The 21,233-nt window shown below is 44.2% G+C and overlaps 8 protein-coding genes across 8 annotated transcripts; 6 read left to right on the top strand and 2 right to left on the bottom strand.

Annotated features, from left to right (window-relative positions):
- Nucleotides 1-417: 417 nt before the first annotated feature.
- On the top strand, nt 418-1,600 carry IAQ61_008022 (uncharacterized protein; the record flags this gene model as incomplete). Its single annotated transcript, XM_003840463.2, has 3 exons — nt 418-1,154; nt 1,206-1,399; nt 1,448-1,600. Coding segments are annotated over 3 exons (1,059 nt in total), but the record flags the coding sequence as incomplete, so codon positions are not given.
- A 177-nt stretch (nt 1,601-1,777) lies between these two features.
- Nucleotides 1,778-2,669, bottom strand: IAQ61_008021 (uncharacterized protein; the record flags this gene model as incomplete). Its single annotated transcript, XM_003840464.2, has 3 exons — nt 1,778-2,431; nt 2,478-2,545; nt 2,600-2,669. 3 exons carry the CDS (start codon nt 2,667-2,669, stop codon nt 1,778-1,780), a joined length of 792 nt encoding a protein of 263 aa, XP_003840512.1.
- A 594-nt stretch (nt 2,670-3,263) lies between these two features.
- IAQ61_008020 (uncharacterized protein) lies at nt 3,264-4,935 on the top strand (the record flags this gene model as incomplete). The annotated part of the gene is made up of 5 exons (XM_066097819.1): nt 3,264-3,311; nt 3,364-3,433; nt 3,481-3,914; nt 3,966-4,642; nt 4,710-4,935. 5 exons carry the CDS (start codon nt 3,264-3,266, stop codon nt 4,933-4,935), a joined length of 1,455 nt encoding a protein of 484 aa, XP_065952316.1.
- Nucleotides 4,936-4,954: 19 nt separating this feature from the next.
- IAQ61_008019 (uncharacterized protein) lies at nt 4,955-5,347 on the top strand (the record flags this gene model as incomplete). The annotated part of the gene is made up of 1 exon (XM_066097818.1): nt 4,955-5,347. The coding sequence occupies one exon, from the start codon at nt 4,955-4,957 to the stop codon at nt 5,345-5,347; it is 393 nt and encodes a 130-aa protein (XP_065952315.1).
- Nucleotides 5,348-5,443: 96 nt separating this feature from the next.
- Nucleotides 5,444-7,950, top strand: IAQ61_008018 (uncharacterized protein; the record flags this gene model as incomplete). Its single annotated transcript, XM_066097817.1, has 6 exons — nt 5,444-5,569; nt 5,666-5,678; nt 5,796-6,658; nt 6,708-6,962; nt 7,012-7,721; nt 7,779-7,950. The coding sequence occupies 6 exons, from the start codon at nt 5,444-5,446 to the stop codon at nt 7,948-7,950; spliced, it is 2,139 nt and encodes a 712-aa protein (XP_065952314.1).
- Nucleotides 7,951-8,781: 831 nt separating this feature from the next.
- IAQ61_008017 (uncharacterized protein) lies at nt 8,782-10,841 on the top strand (the record flags this gene model as incomplete). Its single annotated transcript, XM_003840466.2, has 2 exons — nt 8,782-10,057; nt 10,114-10,841. The coding sequence occupies 2 exons, from the start codon at nt 8,782-8,784 to the stop codon at nt 10,839-10,841; spliced, it is 2,004 nt and encodes a 667-aa protein (XP_003840514.1).
- A 7,637-nt stretch (nt 10,842-18,478) lies between these two features.
- On the top strand, nt 18,479-20,050 carry IAQ61_008016 (uncharacterized protein; the record flags this gene model as incomplete). The annotated part of the gene is made up of 3 exons (XM_066097816.1): nt 18,479-18,501; nt 18,565-18,874; nt 19,055-20,050. 3 exons carry the CDS (start codon nt 18,479-18,481, stop codon nt 20,048-20,050), a joined length of 1,329 nt encoding a protein of 442 aa, XP_065952313.1.
- A 450-nt stretch (nt 20,051-20,500) lies between these two features.
- Nucleotides 20,501-21,228, bottom strand: IAQ61_008015 (uncharacterized protein; the record flags this gene model as incomplete). The annotated part of the gene is made up of 4 exons (XM_066097815.1): nt 20,501-20,589; nt 20,651-20,679; nt 20,726-21,152; nt 21,210-21,228. The coding sequence occupies 4 exons, from the start codon at nt 21,226-21,228 to the stop codon at nt 20,501-20,503; spliced, it is 564 nt and encodes a 187-aa protein (XP_065952312.1).
- Nucleotides 21,229-21,233: the final 5 nt, after the last annotated feature.

Raw genomic sequence — 21,233 nt, 5'->3', positions numbered from 1 at the left:
ATCCTGGCCACAATATCGTGATCAGAATTACTGCCGTGCTCGGGAATTGCTGGTTTGATGTGGGGAGACTCCATCTGCGGGGTAGCTTGTGGGTGAATGCAGGGGTAGAGTGGGTGCGGTATGATAACGCCGAATACGCCTCGCGCATGACGTGAACGGCAGGATCCAGCCGAAGACAAGAGTTATTGGGAATCTCGGAAACCAAGATGTTACACACGCATTGGAGAGCTAAACCTGCAATATAGTGATTGCCGTACATTGATTGTGGGGAGGAAGATGAGGAGGTGCAGTCAACGGGAGACGATGGTGCCCCGGCATCCGAGTACGGAGTATGCAATGATTCATTGCAAAGCCGACAACAAACCGCGGTAACAAGCTTGAATCATCTGGAATACAGGAAGCACAACGAAAAAACAGACTGGACAGAGACGACCGCACGCCAGAACCATGAAGGGCACCGTCGCAATTGAAGAAGCGATCATAGATCCCGCGGGCATCAAGGCACACACCTTTGCGCAGTTTCAAAGTCTTATGACACCAGGCAGCGACCCGACTTCCGGTCTTTCGGCACACGAGCAACATCTTCTCGACATTCATGGCGAGCGTCTCAAGAATATGGACAAGCACGGCGTCGAGTACATGCTACTATCTTTGACCTCACCGGGCGCGCAAGGAGAAGCTGATCCTGACAAAGCCAAACATATGGCTCAAGTGGCTAATGACTACCTTGCTGGAGAGGTCAAGAAGAATCCTAAGAGGTTTGGAGCACTTGCTGCATTGTCCATGCACAACGCACAAGATGCCATAGATGAGCTGAGACGTGCAGTCAAAGAACTGGGAATGTTTGGTGGCCTGATCAACGATTTCCAGTCGAAAGGTGTAGAGGCAAAAGAGAAGGTATATTTTGACACTCCTGAGTATGAATCGTTCTGGCAGGCTGTTGAAGAACTCGACGTGCCCATCTACTTCCATCCCCGTTACGCCATTCCGCAGGATCTCCAGTCAGGCACAAAGTATGGCGATAGGAAACATCTGCTCGGAGCAGGAGTTCAGTTTCATCTGGATCTAAGCTGGCACTTGTATGCGCTTTGCTCATCAGGCATCTTTGATCGGTATCCCAAGGTGCAGATTGTTGCTGGGCACTTGGGTGAAGGGTAAGAGATGCAATTGGCTTGAGACGAAAGATGAGTCTGACAGTGAGCCAGCGTCCCGTTCAATCTCTGGAGAGCGAGCCATTGGATAGATCATCCTTTCAAGCGTAATGCGCGGCCCATGAAGCACAATTATTCGTACTATTGGACCCACAATGTCTCGATATCCACATCTGGAAATTACAACACTCGAGGACTTAAGTTTTGCATCGAAGAACTCGGCCTAGATCGGTGCATGTATGCGATTGGTCAGTAGGGCGCTAGTAACATGGATGCCAGTTGCTGACAATGTTCAGATACACCTTATGATACAGTGGAGGAGGCCCAGAATTGGTGGAAGTCAGTTGATTTACCTAGTGATCAAAAGGAGGCGGTTGCGAGAACCAATGCAATCCGGTTGTTCAAACTGCCTCTTGAAGTGTAACGAAAAGTTGCTTAGCAATTTCTTCAGACACAGTATGTTTGAAATATAATATAGTGTCGACCAGAAACTTCCTGCCATATGTAATGCATGTAACACATGTAATCTAGCGTGAAATCTTGGAATGGAGACTGCACAAGGTTCAGAATCCGATTAATTAATTATTCCTGTTCTGAATACTGAGGTTGCACAACTACAGACAGCACTATCCACCATTCGTGGTCTCTGGTTTCGGTTTACTCAGGACCAGAGGGGGAGCACTTGTTGATGCATCCTGGCCAAAATGAGGCGCTCTCAAGTCATCATCTGCGACCTGTTCGCCAGTCACTGGATGGGTGTAGTGGAATGGAACAACCCTCGTGTCTGGCCACATCATAGGGTGATCGCACAGCTCGTCCGGTCCATTTGGATCTTGAGGATATGTCTTGCTCAAGAAAGGAACGTAGTTTGGCTTCGTGTATGACCAACCCTTGTCGAACAAGGCGTGCCAGAATGGGAAATACTTGAGTCGAAACATTTTCCAGACACCGTTTTCCTTGATGTATTCGTTCTCATAGATGCCACCTTCCCACCACTGGACTAGACCCCGAGGGTGTGAGTCTTTGATGCTTTCGTGCGTGCCTGCGGACATCATGCTGCGGAAACGGCCCTTTGCTCGCGTGCCTTCTGCGTTCACGTCCACGATGCCCTGCATCTGTGGGTGATCTAAGAGAAAGCCATGGACAGGGCCATTGCGGCCTGCAACAAATGCCTTTGCAAAGCGGTTGATGTAGAGTCTTTTGACGCCTTCCTTGCCATTGTAGCGACCGCCAAGAAACTCTACGGCAGTGTCCGGATGGTCAGAGTAAAGCTCCGCCACCTGGCTAGGTCAGTTGTATTCGCCAATATAAGACACAATGTCTGACCTCCTTGTAAAGGCATTTGTCCAAGTAGTAGCCGTACGTGTATTGGAGTTTGCGGATCTCTTCTTGGTCTGTAAGAGGTTAGCGCCAAATCGTTGTGGGGTAATTGGAGACTGTGATCGAACCTGACAATCGCGTCACTTGCTTCTGCAACGCCTCAACTATTTTCTTCAACTCTTCAACTTCGTTACTCATATTGTATGGCTTCTATGCAATTGGGAGCTGTTGCGAGATAATTATCTAAGCTTTCGGTGCATCCGTAACGGTCTTCATATCTTCGCGTACGGCCTACAAAACATCAGTGCCACATGAAGCTTACCCCAACGAGCATGTTATGCCGCGGTCAAAAGTGGAACTGCAGCCCCAAGCCGACGAATCGGGCAGTGAATGCTCACGGAGAAATGAGAGCGAGTCCGCGGGTCTATAGTGCCGAATGTACACAATTGGTGAGGTTGCGGAGACGATGGACGGGGGGAGGAGGGGGTTTGGTGGGGTCAACTTTCCGCTGCCACATTCTGTGTCTGGCACACCCACTAACTTTCGATTGCGAGTTGGCTCGGTTGGCATCAAGACTTCACTAACCTTTCGGTCGCGGGCCTACCAAGCCGTGTTACGCTCCATCTGTTCAGTAGTCAGCCGTCAGCATAAGCTCCAGCAGCACCCACAGTACCATCCCCACATATATGACATACTCTGTGACCCACTCTACGGAAACTCGGTAAATTCAAGAGAATCTATATACTCTGACTTTTCAAAGTACTCCGGTTTCTACCACCCCAGGCCGCAAACATGGGAATTCCAGAGAAGATTGAGACGCGCCTGTTTATTAATGGAGAGGCCAGTCCAATCAACATTGTACATTTTATAAAAAACAGCTGACAAGTTACAGTTTCGGGAGTCATCCAATGGCAAGACTTTTGATATCAAAAATCCAGCTACATTGAAGCATGTTGCCCATGGTAAGCATCTCGAGTAATTGACAGCGACTCGCGACTCATTGGGACAGTACATGAGGCATCGGAACAAGATACAGACGATGCAGTCGCAGCAGCAAAGGCAGCATTCCCGGCATGGTCAGCGCTATCTCCTAGCAAGCGCGGCGAATACTTCAAGAAGCTCGCGAGCCTAATTCTCGAAAACAATGATGAACTCGCAGCACTTGAGGCAGCCTCCATGGGCAAGCCTCTGGGTACATTTTTCGATGGCCATATTGCGGCGGAAAAATGGAACTATTATTCAGAGGCTGCCTACAGTGTTCAGGGCACAACGAGCGTGCAAACACCTGGTTTCCTCAACATGACGCTGCGTCAGCCGTATGGTGTGGTCGCTGCGATTATCCCATGGAATCTCCCATTGGTATTTCTATCCAACAAACTTGCACCGGCGCTGATTGTTGGAAATACGGTTGTGTTGAAGAGCTCTGAGAAAGCGCCGTTGACTGTGAGTACCGTTGTAAGATGATCAGGATTCAGCAGACTAAGTGGTGCGCAGTCTGCAAAGGTTGCGTCTTTGGTCCAGCAAGCTGGCTTCCCACCAGGTGTCATCAACATCATCACCGGGTTCGGTAATGTGTCTGGTTCGATATTATCCAGCCACATGGACGTGCGAGCACTCTCCTTTACAGGCTCTGGACGCACTGGGCGCCTCATTCAAACAGCAGCAGCCAAGTCGAACCTCAAGCAGGTGTACCTTGAGCTCGGCGGAAAATCGCCGGCCATCATCTTCGATGATGCAGAGCTCGAGACAGCTGTCAAGCAAACAGCATACAGTATCCAGTGGAACAGTGGCCAAGTTTGCATGGCCAATTCGCGCATCTACGTGCAAGACACAATTGCCGACAAGTATATTGCGCTGTTCAAGGACTACTTTGAGAAGGAGGTGGCAATGGGCGATCCTCTCGCTAAGGGTGTCAATCACGGACCGCAGGCCGACGAGGCGCAGCACAAGACAGTCCTGCAGTATTTGGAGTCAGGCAAGCAGTCTGGTGGAGAATTGCTGACTGGCGGAGGGGTGCCGTCGGGCCAGGAAGGCTACTATGTGCAGCCGACAATATTCAAGAACACGCCTGAAGATGCCAAGATCATGAAGGAGGAGATTTTTGGCCCCATTGTCAACATCAACGTCTTCTCGACAGAGGAGGAAGCTCTGGCAAAGGCAAACGACACAGAGTCAGTTTCCCGTGTCTTGGCGGGCTAGTCCTTATTTGCATGCCGAATGCTGACCAATGTGTTTCAGGTATGGCCTCTACGCAGCCGTGTACACAAAGAACATCGATCGCGCGATGCGTTTCGCCAAAGGGCTCGAAGCAGGGACAGTCGGCGTGAACTGCACATCGCCCAGCACCGGTGTCGACATGCCGTTTGGCGGTTACAAGAGCTCTGGGTCCGGCCGCGAAGGAGGGCCCTTTTACTCTCTCGACAACTTCCTCGAGACCAAGAGCGTTGTCATTAAGCTTTCGTGATGTGCGGCGCCAGGATGCAATGCTGCATGTTTGGGGAAGTGGTTGCGGCCTAGTAGCTGACCCGCTTCCGCTGCACTATTCCCCATCCGCTGTAGACGGTGCAGACTGTTTTGATTGGCAGCTAGAACGGCAGATTGGTGGTGGTGTTGCAGCTGAGGCGAGAGGAAAGGTGGGTGGTGAGATGGGTATGAGTTGCTCTAGGAATAGCCGCAAGTGTAGCCGTGGCCCTCACTGTGTTCACGGTCCACCTTTAAGCGGCCCCAGTAAAGCAGTAGATCCCCCGCTAAAGAAATGGGCTCTGGGCTCTCTGTCTGGGCTCTCTCTACTTTACCCTCGATCTCTAGAGAACTACTCTACGGGGCGCCATGCTCTTTTGCCTCCACCCTACCCTACCCTGACTGAACTGAGCTGAACGACTGCGAACCTGCCGAATGACAATCCTGCTACTGCGCGGCCCATTCTATCTTGACGGCCAAGGCCTCTCTTCTGTCTGAGACCTCAGTCCCGCATGGCCGAGTTTTCTGTTGCCGTTGCGCCGCCGCGAAGTGCTCCAGCTGCGCCAGTGACTGTGAGAGCGCCAAACGGCCATCGCGTGCACTCAAGTTGCGATCGGTGTAGAAGCAGAAAGACCAAGGCAAGTCATGCTTTCACCGCCGCAGTCCCCCGCCACCCCTCCCTCTCTTCCCCGCAAACAAACTCATGCCAAGACACTAATCGCACTCATGTGTAGTGCATCGATCCCAGTACGACCCCATCTCCACCCAAAGGCACCCTGTGTCTCCTGTATCTCCTGTGTCTCCTTTAGATTTCAGGCTTTTGCCTTCTCCCGCGGCACCATGGCTGACTGACCCCTGGTATAGTTCCTGGCCCATGCCGATACTGTGCTCGCACCGGGGCTACGTGCACCATTGCTACCCCTCGCCGCAAGAGGCCCTACTATCATGTTACTGAGGAGGAGTACCAGTGCTCGATGCGCATCCTCGAGCATTTTTTCCCTGGCCATGAATTGAACTTGCAGTCTTTGCGGACCATAGCCAAAGCCATCAAGGACGGCACCTTTGCTGCTCCCCCTGTCCAGCAGACAGACGGCCTCTTCACCAACGACTTGGCCTCTCCCGAGGATGCAGAGAGTGTCGACGATGTGGGAGAGCAGGACGTGGGTGAATTGCATGAGCCACTCGGTACTATGATGAAAGACTCAAGAGGCAAATTCCGTTATGTTGGTGCCCATAGCGAGATTCCCTTCAATGCTGCTGTTGCGAACCTGGGAGCCCAGCGAAAAAACCCTTCCATCATTCCCATGCCCCGCGTGGGATCATATCCACCCACACTCTCCGCTTCGTCTCCAGCCACAGACCCTGGCGTTGAAGAGAGCTTCTATCTGCCCCCTCGAGAGTTGTGCGACATCTACGTCTCGAGGTTCCTCGAAGACGTTCACTGCACCTACTGGCTCTACCCTGTGGAAAACTTGCTGAGAAGAATCGACAACACATACAAAACATCGACCTCGTCTTCATCAAGCTCCTGGATGTGCTCGGTATACACCATCTTTGCAATTGGTGCAGCCAATTACATTGGAGAACATGGCAAATCTCCGCCTCCGGATTGGCCTGCTGCAATGGATCAAAAGACTTCAGAAGCCTACATTACGCTCGCAAAACAGTTGATACCCGTTGTCTACGATGAGGCAGATATTGATAGCATTCGAGCGTTGGCTATAATGGTTCGTGTTCTCATGTGGAACATGATGGGCAGTGCTGACATGGTCGTAGAGCCTTGCAATGGAAAATATGTGCTCCAGAGTAAGCGCGTATCTTTATATGGGCGCCAGTATTCAAATGGCCTTTTCCCTTGGCCTGCATCGCGACCAACTTCCAGAAAACGGGTCGTCTACCGAACGAGAGCGAAATCGCCGCATATGGTGGACACTGTTTCTATTGGACCAGGAAATTTCCATGAGAGGCGGCAGCCCCACTGTTGTCGACGAGCGATTCACTAAAGTCACCACGGCAATGTCATCTGAACAGGCACGTTTCTGTTTCCTATAAGCCCATGACGTATGCTGACTATTCCAAGATATTATACCCCGGGCTACACACCCCGCTTGGGTGGCTAGATACTTCTGTATCGTTATGTCGTCTTAAACGTGAGATCATTCAAAGCCTGTACACCGAGCGCTCAGCGAATTCCATTTCATTTTCTACAATTTCAAATTCACTATTACTTCTACAGAAATGGTATCGCCAAATGCCAGCGCATCTGAAACACGGAACTCCAGCACCACCAACACACAAACGCGCCGTTGCGATTTTACATCTACATTACTGGAGCACTATCATCCTACTCACCCGACCGTTTCTCCTCTACCTTGTAATCAAGTACAGCACGCTAGCGGATAGCAAGAAGATATGGTTTGAGCGCATGGGCAAAACTTGCATCGACGCGGCCCAGAAGAGCATCGCCATTCTACAAGAGATGGCCGCCAATGGCACGCTATCCAGTCTCACCGCGTTTGACAGTACATGCATTCTTCGACTCATTATGATCTTCGTCTTGGCCTACGCTCATACCAGGAATCGTCAATATAGCGATCACATCGAGAAGCTGATAGCGCTTTGCAGAGGCATGGAGCAGGTTGGCTTTGCTAAGATGGTTACAGAGGAGACGCCAGACCGTCTTGCCGATCTAGGCATTCCCGAGTCTTCACAGCAGGCGAGCGGGGATGAGAATGGGCCGGTGCAACTTGATGATGAAATGATTGCGCAATTATGGGGAAATTGGGATCCGTAAGCTTTCTTCTGAAGTCTGATCTTCTCCACCTGGCTGACTTGTCATGTCATTAGGAATTTCATGACACCACTGCAGACGCAACAGAGTCTCGACCTGACCTTTGATGACGCTGGCGCATTCGATATGAATTCGGAGATATTAGCATTTACGAATCTGGACGAGTCGATTGTTATAAATCCTTCTCAGGGGTATGAGGGCTACGCTACACATGGTCATGGCCATTAGAGGCGAATGAGATCAAAGTACGCGATTAGTGCGCCTCGGAGTCTCTAGAGCGCACGAGAGGCAGCTATTCCTTGAATTGCATGCAAACCACGCGCTCGCAGACAGGTGACTATGATATATCAAGGGCTCGGATGGCCATGTGCTGGGTGTAATGGTAGCATCCGGCTGCGATTCTGGTTCTGGTAGAGATCAAGGGGTGCCTGGACACCAACAGGCATATATGAGCAGAAGAAGACAAGATGTTAGACCAAAGGCGAAGGAACAATCCTAGGGGAAATCAACGGGGCAGCGGAAGACTAGTCAAGTAATAGGCCAATGCGGGCGATTGGTTGTGGTTGGGGATGTAACATGGCGGAAGATAGCGTACCTACGCGCTTGCTAGAGGTGTTTTGCAGTGCACGAAGCGAGATAATGTACCACGGGCTTGATACGGCTCTCGTACCAGAGATCTTGATCTAGAATCCTGGCAGATGTGAAAGTGAAAGAAGTGCAGAAGTGAAAACAAGTGTCGACTGGTGTGGCGGTCCCCAGGGTCTGTAGTCACAGCCACAAGGCTTGGCAGGTCCAACAGTGATGATCAGCAAAACGCGGCGTGCCACCCAACCCTAACAACCGTTCACCCGCGCGCGCGACCCCACATTGATTGGCCCTCGGAACCTTAATCCCTTGAAGAGTACCTACGGCGTTCACTTGATCCTGTTCGATACACATATTGCCCTGCCCTTGGCCCTTTTCCATTCACTAGCTATCCTCGACATCTCGCGCAATCTTCTGCGCTGAGCAAACCACTCATGTATTCTCGGACATCTCGATAAGGCAGCGCAGAGGGCAATGCCACCTCCCAAACACACACGGCTGCAGTCGAGACTGCTTGCGTACGTTGCTATTACTCTCGTATGCCTTGCGCCGCCATGGACCTCGCGGGCGCCCCGGTCCTTCTTCGCACATGCTGCAGACGTAGCCACTCCCATCGACTTTGGAGGATACCCTGGCCAGCCCATTCTGCCTGGCCTTGAGGGCGCAGAGCTGGCACTCGTACAAGATGATGGAGACTCCACAGGGGAACAAAGAGATGGCTATGCGCCCGACTTTGCCTATCTCGACCGAAGTCTGATTGGACGCCAAGAAGCCCAAGTGGACAGGCTGGTATTGGACCAGAAGTTGGGCAAGGATATCACAAAGGGCGTTACAATGCATTTTGTGTTGGAGAAGAGCCAATTGCGCTTGAAGCGCTCAGTCGACACTCCGATGGAAGCGCTGGAAGCCTCCGGGATGGAAAATGTGTCAGAAGGAGCATTGCAGGACGACGCAGACGACAGCTTACGCGATGAGCTGCACAAACGGCAGGCTGCGACGAGTCTGGTCTCGATAACAGCCACCACATGTAATCAACCGATGCCCGTTGACAATTTTATGCCACAGAGCCACCCCCAACTCGTCATGTACGTCTCAAACTCGACTCGGAATCAAAGACCAGGACCAGACTCGACCAATGGCCTCGTCACCAATATCACAGGCGTCATTTTCGACAGTGGCTATGCGCGGTTTGACTTCAATGCTACTGGCGATCTCTACATTGGCATATCGGCGCCGGTCCTCAAGGATGAGGAATGGTTTGGAAGCTGGCACTTTGAGATTGCTGCCAGTGTGTATGGGCCATACCACAGCTACGACAACTCGACTCCTTTCCTCTTCATGGTAGATACAGACAGTGACTCTACTCTCTTCGTCACCAACGATATCGCAATGCCAAATGACACTACGAGCCTCGACACGTGGAGGCAGCAGAATCCCTTCGTAATGTACGCCTTTGAAGCAGGTGAATGGACCATCATCTCTGGCATTGAACACTCGTACTGTGCGCTTGCGGAGAAGTTCAACTCAAATTCGACCAAAGAATTCACTATTCAAACGAACGTCACTACTAAATTTGGTGAGGGACACTTGCCTAGGAGTCAGTTCAACGTTCAGGGTCTGGACAGAGATAAGTTGTACAACGGCTTCGTGGTGGTGACTGAGACAAATGTCACATCCTCGCTCGATTCTGTGGGCGTAGTAAAGGCCGGTGGCAAAGTGTTCCAGCCATTTCAGTGGAAGACGAAAGCTCGTATGCAGATTCCACAAGTCTTGACTCCTCGTAAACTATACTAACAAGTCTATCAGATGACTCCTGCCAGGTCCTCTTCAACCTTGAATTCTGCGATGAGGTTGCTCACGCCGTGCCCTCTTCTCCCAAATATCGCAACGACGACGCCGGCCTGGCCGCAATCTACGACGAAAAAGCTCGCGAATACTACGCCAATTTCAGCAAGTCGCTCTCCCAAGTAGCCTGCGAAACGGCGGGGGAATCCCAATATTCGCTTGCCAAAACCTGTACAGACTGCGCAAGAGACTACAAAAACTGGCTCTGCACCGTTCTTGTCCCACGTTGCGAAGACTATACCGCTCCAGGCGATTGGCTCCAACTCCGTCGCATCAATGAATTACTCCCCAATCAGACGGTCACTATTAATGGTAATATCACGTTGAGAGGCGATAACACGACGCTCGCGTTCAACGAGACCTATCGCGATCGCTTTGCCTACAGTCAGAGTCGCCATCCTTTTATCGACGAGCTCATCCAACCAGGGCCGTACAAAGAGCTCAAGCCATGCGAAGACCTCTGCTTCGACATTGTCAAGAGCTGTCCTGCCCAGCTCGGCTTTGTCTGTCCCAATTCCCCGGCCAGGGAGTTGACCTATGGGCAGCGGGATGTCGACGCGCTCAAGTGCAGTTATCCGGGCGCCGTGGTGAAGTTGAACGTCAAGGCTGGCGCAAGTTTGTTGAGCAGAGATGTTGGCAAGGTCTGGATAGCAGCAGTTTGTACGGCACTCTTCTTGTTGGTCGCGTGACTGTGATTAATGATGGCATGGGATACACGACAAGATGGCTTTGGTGTGCAATCGCCCATGTCAGAACTCCCCGTTCTGGGTCGATGGGCGCGGTTCGCGTTTGAGGCGTTGTAGTGTCACGATGGATATCTGATTGGCTGATTGGGAAAGGACGGGATGGGGGTCTGTGTATTTTCCCTTATATTTACATTTTATTCTTATTTTTACCTCTTTTCCTTGGCTCTTCTTGTCTAATGCGACGGTTTCTTCCTAGCTGAATTCAACTCCATAGCCGAGTTTCTCATCGGCTTCCTTTTCGTTGGAGTTTCATCGATTATACAGTGCTGTTCCCATCCTAGCAGCTAGCACATTGAAACGCAACTTCAAACGCATCACTATGAAAATGTATGCATTCCCCTTGTCCAATACACACACAGACACAATGTCCTTGTCTAGATTTCCCTTGATGTCGACTCTTGAACGCACAAAGAACGCAGAGCAACATTGTGCACAAGACCCACGTTGCTCAAATAACAAGGCTATTATATACATATCCCATCATCCCCAACACCGCATTGTCCAAATCATTAGATTTAGCATACGCATACGCAGTCCGAGTCTTAAACATTGTCCCCAGGTGGACGCAGAAGATCGAGAATGATTCACGCATACTTGGCTTTACCATCAGACTACCCGTTTTTGAATTATATAAGCCGGTTGGAAGACCAGAACAGGAATTGAGATAGGCTGATACACCAGGGAGAAACGGAAAACTATTCTATATACACACGCGACCAGTACGCTGCCAAAGCGGGAATTGTAAATCCAGATAGGAAGAGATTAGGAAGATCAGGGAGAAATGGCTGACACAATACAAGCTCATACCACTCTGCGCAGGAGCACGCGCGTTCGTAAATTGAGAGTGGTTTTTGAGCAGGGGGTGGAGGGGAGAGTGGGTAAGGGGGTTAAGGGGAGGAATCTCAAGACGAAGAATCTCAAGACGAAAACAAAGACAAAGACGGAAAAAACTCCAAACCCCATAACGTCTGTCCCTATATCGCGAGCCACCCTACGACGCGAGCCAAATTCCTACATTTGACCCCTTAAAAGCCTCCCTTGTAAGCTAACAGAGGTACTGTTCGTACACGTCCATCTTTGCCCTTCCCTCTACTAGGATCCTGTGGCACGAAGAAATTCTTGGAGTTTTAGGTCTGCTATCAATTTTTTCATTCACGTCATGCTGAGCTCCTCCGCTCTACCACCCCTGCTAACTTGTAATGAGAGGAGTGTCTTATATAATCGGAACTCTACTCTAGGGAGAAGCGACTGTTACAGTAAATATAGATCCAGGGTTTGAAAGCTATGTTCGGCCTAGCAATGTAGATGCCGAGAGATTCTCTGGGTAAAACAAGGGGCGATCTTGAGCCTTGCAGCATGACGTAAGCCTTGGCAAGGTTTAGCGAGCTTGTATTATATCTTATGTAACTAGCCTTCTGAGGCGGGCTGTGGCAGTGTGGCTCAATTCTAGAAGCATCCATAAGCACGTGCTGTTTCTATTTTTGATCAGAACCTGGCCGTGTCCTATCGCCGTGTTACCCCACCGACACTCCATCACCATAATCAGCTAACATAGATAGAGCCAGCCAAGCGCTGGCATTAGGTGTTCCACACGTGGTGGCATGTCATATGACCATGGGTTTAGCGTTAGGCGACTTGGGCTTTACTCCAAGTGGTTAGAATATCCCTGTAGGTTTAAGTCCACGTCATAGCGGCAAATTTTTATAGTTATATAAACTAGCCTATAGTTAAGTATAAATTAGGGTAATTTAAGTAAGTAAACGTAGTTTTTATTACTATCTTTTTTAAATATGTTCTAAACCTATTCTTAATAATATATAGGTGTTCTTAAATACTATACTAGAGTTTAGTATAGTAGTACTAGATAATATATCTAAACTAGATAGTAATATTAGAGATAAATTTAGGCAACTATATAAAGTACTAGAGGAGGATAGTAGTAGTAGTATTAAGAAAGTAAGTAAAAGTAAATAGAATAAGTTTAGAATAGGTTAGTAATATATTATAGGGGCATAATATATACCTTACTTATAGTAATAGTTAAGGACTACTACTTATACTAGCAATTATTAAGTATATAGCTATTCTCCTAGTATACCCTTAATTATATAGCTAAGGGTATAGGTATATAATACTAGTTTAGTAATATAAAGATAGCTCTTACCTAATAAGAGAAGAGGTGCTTATGTAGGCTATATAGGTAACACGTTAAGAACACGTTCTTAAATTATTCTAATTCTAGTAGGTATAATACTCCTACTAGTCTATCTATCTTAATAGGCCTATAACTTTACTATTCTTTAATAGCTAGCTAGCAAGCTAGTATAAATACTAATACTCTAGGGTAAAAGCGTGTAAGTATCTTAAGAACACGTTATAAATATATTCTTATTATATTATTAATAATATATTATATAATTAGATCTAAACCTTAAAAAGTGTAGTACCTAAGAAAATTCTATAAAGAGAACTATAAATAAGAAGCTATTATTATAGCCTTATTAAGCGCTTCTCTTTAAGGATTTATAAGGACTACTAGGTGTCTTATTATCCTATAATAAGGACTATAGTAAATTAGGTAGGGAGCAAAACTTAAACATGTTTAAAATATATTAATAATAAGTTAGTAAATTATAGAATAGGCTTAACTATATATTAGCTATTAGAACTATAGCCTAATATCTACTACTAGGAAAAAATATTATTTTAGTTAGGTACTACTAGAGGTAGACTCTATATATCTATAAGGTCTTCTAACTAGGGAGATATTAAATCTTTCTAGTAGTCCTACTTTATATTCTATAGTTAAGCTATAGTTAAGCTAGATAAAGAAGTGTGGTAGGCATATTATAACCTATTCCTAACACGTTCCTAATATATTCTAGGCGTTAATTATCTATAAGGGCAAGGATCTCTATTTAAAATCCTATATAAAGTTACCTTTTAAGTAATTATACTAATAGATATAGTAGTAATACCTTTTTTTACTATTATTTCTTTTAGTATATATATATATATACCTCCTCCTCCCTTAACACTATCTAATAGTAATATTAAGGAAGTAGTAAAGGTGTTGTAGCCTATACTTACTCTATAGCTTATATAATATAAGTTATTTATAACCTATTATAAATATATTCCTAACTTATTATAGCCTAGTTCCTAAACTTAACCTAGCTCTAAACCTATCTCTAACTTAAAGGTTTCTATTCTATTAAAGAAATATATATTAGCTTTGCAAATAAAGATAAAATCTTGCGTATTATAAAGTGTAAAAAGCTTCTATAGTTCCTATTTAAGAGTAGCCTTAGAGGAGTATACTATAAGTAGAGGATAAAGCATTAGGATCCTAAAACTATACGTGGTGTAAGAGAATAGGTTTAGAACACGTTGCTAACACGTTACTATAGGCGTATATATAGCAAATCTTTATATTAAGCTTAGGTAACTTAATTATTTACCTTTTTAAAGAGTAGGTATTAATTCTATTAGATTAAGATATATTCTAGATAGATATGTTATATAAGAGATTATATAGGGTATAGGCAGAGATTCTAATAGTAATCTTCTACCTATAGAAAAAGAAGCGTACGCATTAAGAATAGGTTTATAACATGTTTCTAACACGTTATAGTTATTATACTTAGCTAAATTATTATAGATAAGGATATAACTAAGATATATTAAGTTGCTATTACTAACTTCTTTTAGAAGTGTAAAGCACTTATAAAAAGATAAGTGTTATAGAGGTATATTTACTTACAGGGATTCTATAGGACTACTATTAATATATATAATAAGCAGATAATAGGCAAGTTTTATAGCGTACTATAATATATTTATAACGTGTTTCTAACTTGTTTCTAGGACTTAGGCACTATCTCTAGTTAATTAATCCCTATAAGCGTAACTAGTGCTAGTAACTTTAATCTTGTATAAGATTTTGTTAAGTATATCTATAAAGAAGTATTTACAAAGTATATAAAAGAGAGCTAGATAATACTACCTCTTTATATCTAAGTGAATTACTATAGGTATTAATAGCAGAGGAATACTTTTAGCTTGCTAACCTCCTCTTACGTAAGTAAACATATTCTAAACCTATTCTAAACATGTTCCTAACTTATTCTTATATAATTAGAACACAAACCCTCTAAAGATACCTAAAACTAGGTAATCTATAAGAAAAACCTAGTAATTACTACTAGGATTGTGTAATACTATAGTAAAATATTAAAAGAGGTATAGGAAAAACTAGAATCTTATTTAAATATAGCTAAGCAAGCAGGCTAGAAAGGATATAAAACTAGTAAGTATATAAGTATTCTTAAGGCTACTTAGAAGTAAGTTTATAACCTATTCTTAACCTATTAGAATTATATAAGTAATATTATATAGTGCACACTAGATAGATCTATAGGATATAAAAGAGTTTAAAGCCTAGAGCAAGTTTAGAATATACTATAACTATAGAACTCCTAATAGGCTTAAGCAAAGGTACCTTAAAAAGCTTTAGAGGGGAGAAAGTAAGTCTTACGCTAGTATTATATATATTTGCTAATTAAAACGTGTTTAGAACGTGTTTAGAATATATCCTATAATAATAATAACACTCTAGATAATAATAAAGCAAGTCTTGCTATATCTAACTTAACTAGATATATCTTAGTCCTAATAAGAAATAAAAGAGCACGCTTAAAAGCCTAAAGCCTAAGGGCAAGTAGTAGAGCAGTATTAGAAAGAAGTTTACTAGCCCCTTTTCTATCTTCTCTACTACTAGGCTCTTCTTCTCTACTAATAGTAACCTAAAGGTATGCTTTATAAAATATATTTACAACACGTTCCTAACTTATTATTAGTCTATAACTATAAACTTTATAATAAAAGGCTCTTCTTAGTAATTAGGCTCTAAAGGAGAGAAAAGAAAAGCTAAAGGTAGATAAGGAAGAACTTGTATAGAAAAAGGCACTATTTAAATTATAAAAGGTATAGTTTAAACTTAAGAAAGAGATAGCTACTTTTTATATAAGGTAGGGTTAGTCTATAAATATAGTAACTAGTTCCTAACTAGTTCTTAATATATTCTAGTCTATTATATAAGTATATATAAGTAGATAAATATATATTCTTTCTTCTTCTCTTTCTTCTTCTTTCTTCTTACACTCTATAAGAACTTTTTATATTTAAGAGTTTAATACTATTTTACTATCTATCTTTCCTAATATTATTAGATATAACTAGTTAATATAGTCTATAAAGATCTTTTAAAGTTAGTATATAATAGAACGCGTTAGGAACATGTTATAAACTTATTCTAATACTAAGTAGGATTTATACTAGTAATATATTAAGCTTAAGTTACTTCTATCTAATACTAAGGTATTCTCTCCTATAATATCCTACCTAAATAATAGGTATATAGTATTTCCTAGCAAGCTTTTCTACTAGGCTATTTAGGCTAGATTAGGGGTATAGGAACTTTGTAGAGTATATATATATGCAAGTTAGAACATATTTATAATATATTAATAACTATTTTAGTGTTACTTCTCTAATAGAGGTAATCTTATCTACTACCTTAAGAGGTATTATCCTAAGGTTTAAATAGCCCTAGTAAACTATAGTAGAACTATAATACAAGGTATTATAGAAGTAAGGATCTTCTATAGGAGCTTAATAGTAAATGCTTAAGAACGTGTTCTAAACACGTTAATAATACGTTCTCTGCTAGTAGAGCAGACTATACTAAGTGCCTCCTCTAAGGTTTAAGAACCCTCTAAGATAGCTAGTCTATAATAAGAAGTAGTAGCTAGAGTAGAGGCTAAAGAGGAAGTAGAGAGTAAAGAAGAGGAGTAAATAGTTACTCCCCTTTACACTATAAATAATATTTAACAAAAGTAGTAAAAAGAAGATATAAGTCTAGTCTCTTAAAACATATTTAGAATATATTAATAATATATTATAGCTAGACACCTATAAATACTAGATTCTTCTTTAATCTAAGGGACTACTAGAGCTTTATAATACCTATAAAAGTTAAAAGAAAAAGTTATATACTATTAAAGGACCCTATAAAAGTAAATAGTACTTTACTTTTAGTAGATAGAAAAAAAAAGAGAAGAGTAGAGAGTTTATTTTAGTAATTACTACTACCCCTTTAGGTTATATACTATTATATATTATTTATTAGAACCTATTCTTAATATATTCTTAACGTGTTCCTACTTATTACTATTATTATCTCCCTCCCCCTCTCTAGTATCTTCTCTATTCTCCCTATCCTCCCTAGGCTCTATAAAAGTATACTACAAGTAGAACTAGGTAGTATTCTAGTAGGAATTAGCAAGGTCTACACTAGTATTAAAGTAATAGTCTTAAAATATATTAGGAACAGGTTAATAATATATTATAAATAACTTACTATAGCTAGGATAATTATAAGTATAGATAGTATAAGAAACCTAATAACCTTAAATCCTTAGTAGGGTAGATATAGTAACAAAGTTAAGCTATAACAAGTTAGCAACGTGTTTTTAACAGGTTCTTATAAGCTATACCTTATTACTATTATAGCTACTATAAGTCTTTTTTTAAATTATATTTAGGAGGGTATTAGTATTTATAGGGGGGCCTATAGTAGCTACTAGCTAGGCTTAGAGAACTTCTATAAAATATATTAGTAATAAGTTTTAAATATATTCTAAATAACTTATAGCAAGGAGTATTCTAGTAATTATATATAACCTTTATATAGAAGTCTATATATATTAGTATAATAAGTTAAAAATAGGTTAATAATATATTTACTCTTTACCTTATAGACCTCTATTATAGAGGGCTAGCTAGTCTTCTTAACCCTACTAACCTTATAGTAGGCTATATTAAGCCTATAATCTTTTTTAGCATAGGTATATAGAGTGCCCCTAGTACCTAGAATAGCCTAAGAATATTAGAACCTATTTAGAATATATTTAGAACCTATTCTTACTCTATATAAGGTGCCCTTATTATTAATCTTAGTATAGTAGTAGCACTCTCTACTTTCTATCTTAACTACCCTATTAGGGCTAACTACAGGCTATGCCCTAATATTATCTAGGACGTGGCTAAGAGTAAGGTACTATTAATAGTGCTTCTATAACCTATTAAGAACACGTTCTAAACACGTTTTAATCTGCTTATATAGGATAAGAGGGATATATTAGTAATAGGTATAGTAGTAGTAGCTTATAGTATTACTAGTATAGAATATATTTAGAATAGGTTTAGAACGTGTTATAAAATCTTATAGTATAATATTTAGTTAACCTCGCTTAGCTAGCTAGTAGAGCTTGGCATAGCCTAACCCTATGCTAAATACAAGTTCACGCAGCGCTAATTCCATGGTTATATGAACTGCGCCCTCGTTCCACACGGTGTGCCAAAATCCTTCCGTGCTCTAGCTGATCATCATGGTGTTCCTCGCACGACTCTACAGCATCGAAAACGCGAACGCCAGTCGATCGAAGAGAAAGCCCAGAGCCAACAATATCTCCACCCGTGGGAAGAGAAAGCGCTCGCTAAATTTATAGCACGTCAAGATGCTCTTGGTCGCCCCGTCCGCGTAAAGTATATAGGTTCGATAGATAGCCTTCAGTCTCGCCCGCCGACGGGAGCCAGCGTACAGGCCAAGCAAGCCTCCTGGAAAGAACTGGCCCCAGCTCTTCTACAAACGCTATCCAGAGCTTAAACCAAGTAAAGCCAGTGCGCTAGACTGGAACCGTTACGATATTTTTGACAAGGTCATACACTGGTTTGAAGTAATTGGAGAGGTCCTACAGGACCCCGCTGTTCTACAAGAGAACGTCTATAATATGGACGAAACTGGTGTCATGCTTTCCAAGCTGAACTCTGTCAAAGTCCTTGTTTCTCGAGATAACGAGCGAGGCTATAGAGGTGCCCGTGTCAAGCGAACGATTGTCACTGCTGTCGAATGTGTAAGTGCCGATGGCAGGTATTTGACCCCTATGATTATTTGGCCTGCATCAACTCATCGATCTAACTGGACCACGCATCCTACCCCTGGATGGCATTATGCATTTTCGGACACCGGCTACACCGACTTATATCTTAGCTTGCAGTGGCTTAAGCTTGTATTTCATCCTTAAACTGAACAGCGAGCTAATACAAAACCACGGGTACTAATATGCGATGGCTTCGGAACCTATGAAACCCTAGAAATCTTAGAGTTTTGTTTTGAGAACAACATTATTCTATGCCGTCTCCCCTCCCACACGTCCTATAAGCTTCAACCCTGCGACATCTCGGTATTCAGCCCACTGAAGGTGGCCTACCGCGAACAGGTCGAGCGGTTGGAGCGAGGATGTGTTGGAGCAATTGGGAAGGAGCATTTCACCTATCTGTATAGCCCCGCAAGGGACCAAGCCTTTACGTCCAGGAACATACGGGCGGGATGGTCGAGAGCTGGCCTCTTCCCCTTTAACCCAGCCAAGGTACTTAGTGATATACCAAAGCCTCTCGCTGGATTGAGTGCCCCCGCAACCAACGAGATGGAGGGAGATGCTTGCATGCAAGACCAAGTACCACAAACACCAGTAACGCCAATCACAGCAAATGCAGTTGCCTCGCTGCACAATCTAATCAAGCAGGACACACACGTAGTTGATGAGGCGAGCAGACAGCGCTTGCAGAGGCGCATACAGAAGCTTACAAATGCTACCCAACTGTCCTTTGCAGAACGTGCCCTCCTTGAGGAACAGAATCAATTCTTTACCGAGATTAACAACGAAGCAAAAGTTCGCCGCTCGACCAAATCGATAATGCTGGAGACTGGGTCGGCGAGGGTGGTAAGCTACGAACACCTTGTCGAGGCACGAGAGGATCGTGCTTCAAAAGACGCCGAGAAAGAGGCTAGAAGAATCGCGAGTGAGGTGAAGAAAGCTGCTAAGGCTTCGCGAGCAGCCGAAGTCCCCACTGGCAAGAAGAAACGAGGTCGAAAGCGAAAGATTGACACTCTGGAGATAAATACGCCTACACCAAAGGCCCAAGCGGTGCGGAAAAGCAAAGGACAGATTGCGGCTGAGGTAGTAGGAGTACTAGGTGTGGAACAAGTAGGAGGACCAAGTGTGGAAGAGGGAGAACTTCCGCCTTAACAGTGGAGAGCTCCAGTGGCGAAGATGTGGTAGCGTAGGATGTATTGAGAAGGTATTATTGACTTGCGAGACCTTGCAGCCTGCTGTAAAACCAAGACGTTGTTTATTATTAGACTTCCAGCGCGATACTATTTGTGTCCATCTTCGATGAACTTGTGGCTGAGCAATTGTCCATCGTAAGTGGCTCAAGCGGCGCGGAATAATTGGTGTCCCGTGTCACGCGCGCTCCTGCCACCTCAGTCGTTATCAGAACGAAGCATCCTGCATTCGATTGCAACGTAACTTCATTTCTAATATATTTTTTATGCTCGAACTATGTGCTCTTGGGGTTGTAAGACTTACCGATCTTGTGCGCGCAACCCTGCCCACCGAAATCGAGAAGACATAATCTATTGTGGAGCAGCACTCAATCGCCCAAGCAGAGATCCATGCATGCCCCAATCTGGGTTTCTAAGGGACCTTCCGTTGATTCTTGACATCCAAGATACTAACATAGCTGGAGACTGCCCTATTTGCAAGGGAGTAACACCGTCTAATTCCTTCGATTAGATTGGTTAGCTCCCCATTCTAATTTGAGAGACCGTTGGTAAGCCAACTTGCTTGCATTCTCTCCAAGATCTTTGAACGTACTAGATCTGACTTAGCTTAGGCTTTACAGCTGGGAAGGCGACGCACAATGTCTTGTTTTTCGAGACTTTGAATACTTCAAGGCTCAATTTGCTGAGATCGACACTGGGAATCTCCTTGCAATGTAGATCAAGGACAAGATATAGAGCGCTAGCAGAGGAGGGGTCTTCACATATATGTATGCCGTAGTCCTCTGAATCTAGGAGATTTTGCGATTGGAAGAAAGCTTGAACCACTACTCCCTGTTCTCTAAAGTATTGTTCACGGCATCGGAGGACAACCCGCCTTGGGGTGATATGACTCATTGTGGCTAATTGCGATGGTGGAGTATGGACGTGGGTGAATTGCACGGTTGTAGAGTGGACATTGGAGATGTATGCGATAGGAGGAGCGTGGACGAAGTCGAGGCGGCGCAGGTGGCGCGGGAGACGGAGAACACAGTGTAGCGCGCTGGTGCTAGACGATCTGCGACTATCTACAAGGCCTGAGTCAGTAGAAGTCAATTTAGTTGCAGATGCAAAGTAGAACTCACGAAGGTACCTGGCGCTCATGTAAG

This window comes from Plenodomus lingam (assembly GCF_022343315.1).
Source record: "Plenodomus lingam strain CAN1 chromosome Unknown contig_3, whole genome shotgun sequence".
In the NCBI taxonomy this organism is placed as follows: Eukaryota; Fungi; Ascomycota; class Dothideomycetes; order Pleosporales; family Leptosphaeriaceae; genus Plenodomus; species Plenodomus lingam.
Note: the sequence above shows the minus strand (reverse complement) of the source record. Positions and strands in the feature narration are given on the sequence as shown.